This window comes from Aegilops tauschii, chromosome 1 (genome assembly GCF_002575655.3).
Source record: "Aegilops tauschii subsp. strangulata cultivar AL8/78 chromosome 1, Aet v6.0, whole genome shotgun sequence".
Lineage (NCBI taxonomy): Eukaryota > Viridiplantae > Streptophyta > Magnoliopsida > Poales > Poaceae > Aegilops > Aegilops tauschii.
In genome coordinates this window covers 216,175,565-216,179,777 of record NC_053035.3, presented here as the reverse complement: position 1 = coordinate 216,179,777, position 4,213 = coordinate 216,175,565, and the positions used below count along the sequence as shown (strand labels likewise).

Sequence of the window (4,213 nt, the reverse complement as noted above, 5' to 3'; positions counted from 1 at the left end):
AACGACATAGTGGTGAAATCTCGGGAAGCAAGAAGTCTTATCGAAGATCCGGAGGAGACGTTCGCCAGCCTGCGCCAAGTGAACCTACGGCTGAATCCGGAAAAGTGTGTGTTTGGCGTTCTGTCTAGCAAGCTGATGGGTTTCCTGGTGTCGCACAGAGGGATCGAGGCCAACCAGAGAAGGTCAAGGCTATAGAAAGAATGAGTCCGCCGCAAACTCTCAAGGAAATTCAGAAGCTGGTGGGCTGTGTAACCTCGCTCGGGCGTTTCATCTCCAAGCTAGGGGAGCGCGCCCTCCCCTTCTTCAAGCTGATGAAAAGAAAGGGCCCGTTTGAGTGGACTCCGGAAGCCGACGCAGCCTTTCAAGACCTCAAGAAGTACCTCACCAGTCCACTAGTGATGGTAGCACCGCGCCCCCTCGAACCATTGGTGATTTACCTGGCTGCGACGCCTCACTCCGCCAGCGCGGCGCTGGTGGCGGTTCGGGAGGAGCACCCAATCAAGGGCTCACGGGGAAGCTCCTCCCGCCCTTCTGGGGCGCTGCGACCTCAGGATGGCGCTCCTGAGGCCTCGGCCGCCCCGCCGGTCAACGGCGCTCCAGAGGCTCCGGCCAATCCTCCCGACAATGAGACTCCCGAGGACGGAGTTCCTGAGGCCACAGCTGCCCCGATAGATGACAAGACTCCTGAGGACCCTCCGCCATAGGAGGCGCAGGACTCCGCCAATGCCTCTGCCCTCATTGAGCACCCGGTGTACTTACTCAGCATGGTGCTACGTGATGCGCGGGCGCGCTATCCCATGCCCCAAAAGCTCCTGCTCGCGCTCCTCGTCGCTTCCCGGAAGTTGCGCCACTACTTCCAAGGCCACCCCATCAAGGTTGTCTCAGCTTACCCCCTGGAGAGGATGCTCCGGAGCCCTAACGCCGCGAGGAGGGTCGCGGAATGGAACATTGAACTGCAAGCATTCCAATTGGAGTTCAGCACCACCAGAATCATCAAGGGTGCGGCCCTCGCCGACTTCGTGGCGGAATGGACTGACGTCCCGACCGAGAAGTGGGTGAGGACCGTTCCCTCTCACCGGGAAGCGAAGCACCAGATGGTTGGGTCATGTACTTCGACAGCGCATTCGCGCGCCAGAGCACGGGGGCTGCAGCCGTGCTCATCTCGCCCACCCAGGACAAGCTTTACTATGCCATGCAGCTCTGCTTCCAGCAGGGCGAGAAGGTCTCCAACAACATCACGGAATACAAAGGCCCGATCACCGGCCTCAAGGCTACAACAGCTTTGGGGGTGAGGCGCCTCACCATCAGGGGCGACTCCCAACTCCTCGTCAACTTCTCTAACAAAGCATACAAGCCGAAGGACGAGCACATGGAGGCATACCTCGAGGAGGTACGCAAAATCGAGAAACGATTCTTGGGTCTAGAATTGCAGCACGTGCCACGCGGCACGAACAAGGAAGCGATCGACATCGCCAAGAGGGTGTCTCGGCATCTACCTCATGAGCCTGGCGTCTTTGAGGAGCGGCTCTTCAAGCCATCAGCAGCTCCCCCCGCTGCAGGACCAACATCGCCTCAGGAGGAGCTCCCCCCAGTGCCCCTCTCAGGTGCCCCAGCTTGCAGCCCGACCTCGGGAGCCTACCTTCTCCTCGCGCTCGAGCCTTAGGAGGGGTGCTGGACCGAGGAATTAAAGGCGTACCTGCTCCAGGGAACTCTGTCAGAGAAGGAGGAAGACGCAGAGCGTGTGGCCCGCCAGGCCACTGCGTACTTCATCCAGGACGGTGAGCTCTACCGCAGACGGCCGAACGATGTTTCCATATGATGCATCTCCAGGGAGCAGGGATGCGAGCTGTTGGCCACATACACGGCGGGGACTTCGGGCATCACTCTTCATCGCGCACCCTTGCGGGCAAGGCATTCCGCAGCGGATTCTACTGGCCCACGGCGCTTAGTGATGCCACTGAGCTGGTAAGATCCTGTGATGCCTGTCAGTTCCATGCCAAGCAGATCCACCAGCCCTCTCAGGGCCTCCAGACCATCCCGCTCTCATGGTCATTCGCGGCTTGGGGGCTGGACATCTTGGGCCCGTTCCCTCGAGCGTCCGGGGGCTACCTCTACATCACCATCGACAAGTTCACCAAGTGGGCCGAGGTAGAGGCCGTCCGCACCATCCCGGCCAGCTCGGCCGTCAAGTTCATCAAGGGCCCCGTGACCCGTTTTGGAGTCCCTAATCGCATCATCACTGACAATGGCTCGCAGTTCACCAGCAACCTTTTCAAAACATATTGTGCGAACCTTGGAATGTAGATATGCTATGCTTCGGTGGCACACCCCAGCAGCAACGGCCAGGCCGAGCGCACCAATGCAGAGGTCTTGAGAGGCCTCAAGGCAAGAACCATCAAGAAGAAGCTCGAGGCCTGCGGCAGGGGCTGGCTCGATGAGCTCCAGTCCGTGCTGTGGTCCATCCGCACCACCGCGACCAAGCCGACGGGTGAGACTCCATTCTTCCTTGTCTATGGAGCTGAAGTAGTTCTCCCTCACAAGGTCAGGCATCGCTCCGCACGGTTCTTGGTGTTTGACGAGGCACGCCAGGATGCCTCACGGGGGATGGACCTCGTGCTGGAGGAGGAACGACGCCGCCAAGCCTCGCTCCAAGAGGCGAGGTACCAGCAGGCGCTGTGGCAGTACCACTGCCGCAGCATCCGCTCCAGGACGCTCGAGGTGGGTGATCTCGTCCTGAGGCGGGTGCTCTCCAGGGAAGGGCTGCATAAGCTCTTGCCAATGTGGGAGGGCCCGTTCAGGATCGCCCGCATCTCCAGGCCTGGCGCTGCGCGCCTGGAGACGCAGGATGGGATCCTCATCCAGAACGCCTGGAATATCCAGCACCGCCGGAAGTTCTACCCATGAAGCAAGGCCCCATGCCTATGAAGGTCCCCGCTCATGACACTCTCACGTAATAATGATTTGGGTTTGTACATGCCCCGGAGTCTCCTGAGGTCGCCCCTGGGCCTCACGGGGGATCCCACCCACGTCCTAGTGGAGGCCCCATGCTCCGCGCTAGTGGGAAGACAAGAAGACTAGTCTAGGTGGCGGACGCGGTTGTTCTTTTGCTTGCTTTCTGTAGCTGGTTTTCAACTTCTTGAATGAAATTTGGAGTTTCGCGTCTTCCATTTGCCAGAGTTGGAATTTTATCTTGATCGCTCGCCTTTCCAAACTGGTCCCAAGGAGAGTGGTAGTTGCACGTCGCTACTCCTCGGGCGTCCCGCACGAGGGGGGCTACATAGGTGTGTCCGCATGGCTCGCCCACAGCCACACCTCGCTGAAGCCTTGTTGCCTCAGAGCTTCAGTGTCCTTACTCCTCGCGAGACGCTCTCGAACGAGCTCGTGGGCATGCGTACCCCCTTTAAGTTCGTGCCTCTGGGCATCGCGACGTGGTGTACCAGCCACAACCAACCCATGTTCAGGGGCTTGTGCGAGGCAGGACGAGACGCCTCATGAGGCCTTTTAAAACTCTGCAGCTACACAATGTCTCCTAAGGCTCGACGGCTCCTGAGTCGTCAGGAAGGAAGCCCTTGGAAGATACCTCTGGAAAGTCGCGCCCTTGCGACATTGGAAACTACCACAAGCACATCGAGCTAAGTTACCCTAACCACACCTAGTAGAAACATGGGTATCATGCACAATATCAAGATAACAAACATAGCATAGTGGCGCAAGTGCCATGGTTCATTACACACCCCAGCAGGGCCCTCTGCTTTTTTTCAAATGCAGGAGAAAGGAAAGGAAAAACCAAAGAGGGCCGCACGACTGCAGCAACTCCCGAGGCCAGGCTCCAGTAGCGCCCGAGCTCAATCCGAGTCTTCCTCCAGCTTCACTGGAGCACGGCGGCGAGATGGCTCATCTCCTTCCCCGATCCGAGCCCAGCGGTGTGGTGGTTTGTCGTAGCTGCCACCGCTGGTGCTCTCGCCGGAAGAGGAGTCGCCGCTGCTGGAGGCAGCGCGGCCGTTGCCAAGGGCAAGCTCACCCTCACCATTGTCGCGGCCATCGCCAAGGGCAAGCTCGTTGCCATCTTCCGGGCAAAACCCCGCACGATGGCCGTCTTCCCCAAACACCCTCACATAGAGGGTCGCAAGGCCGTCGTACCTGAAATGGAGGGTGCACCTCCCGCTCAGACCCCGTGCGCAGGCAAACGACTGCCAACCGCGGGTCAAGGACA

The 4,213-nt window shown here is 59.4% G+C and overlaps 1 protein-coding gene across 1 annotated transcript; it reads left to right on the top strand.

Moving 5' to 3' along the window:
* Positions 1–797: 797 nt before the first annotated feature.
* On the top strand, positions 798–1,663 carry LOC141028034 (uncharacterized). Its single transcript, XM_073505847.1, has 2 exons — positions 798–1,055; positions 1,223–1,663. The coding sequence occupies exons 1-2, from the start codon at positions 798–800 to the stop codon at positions 1,661–1,663; spliced, it is 699 nt and encodes a 232-aa protein (XP_073361948.1).
* Positions 1,664–4,213: the final 2,550 nt, after the last annotated feature.

Coding starts and splice junctions, on each gene's coding strand:
- LOC141028034 (XM_073505847.1), top strand. CDS start 798: ATGCCCCAAAAGCTCCTGCTCGCGCTCCTCGTCGCTTCCCGGAAGTTG. Junction 1,056..1,222: donor ACGTCCCGACCGAGAAGTGG/GTGAGGACCGTT, acceptor CAGGGCGAGAAG/GTCTCCAACAACATCACGGA.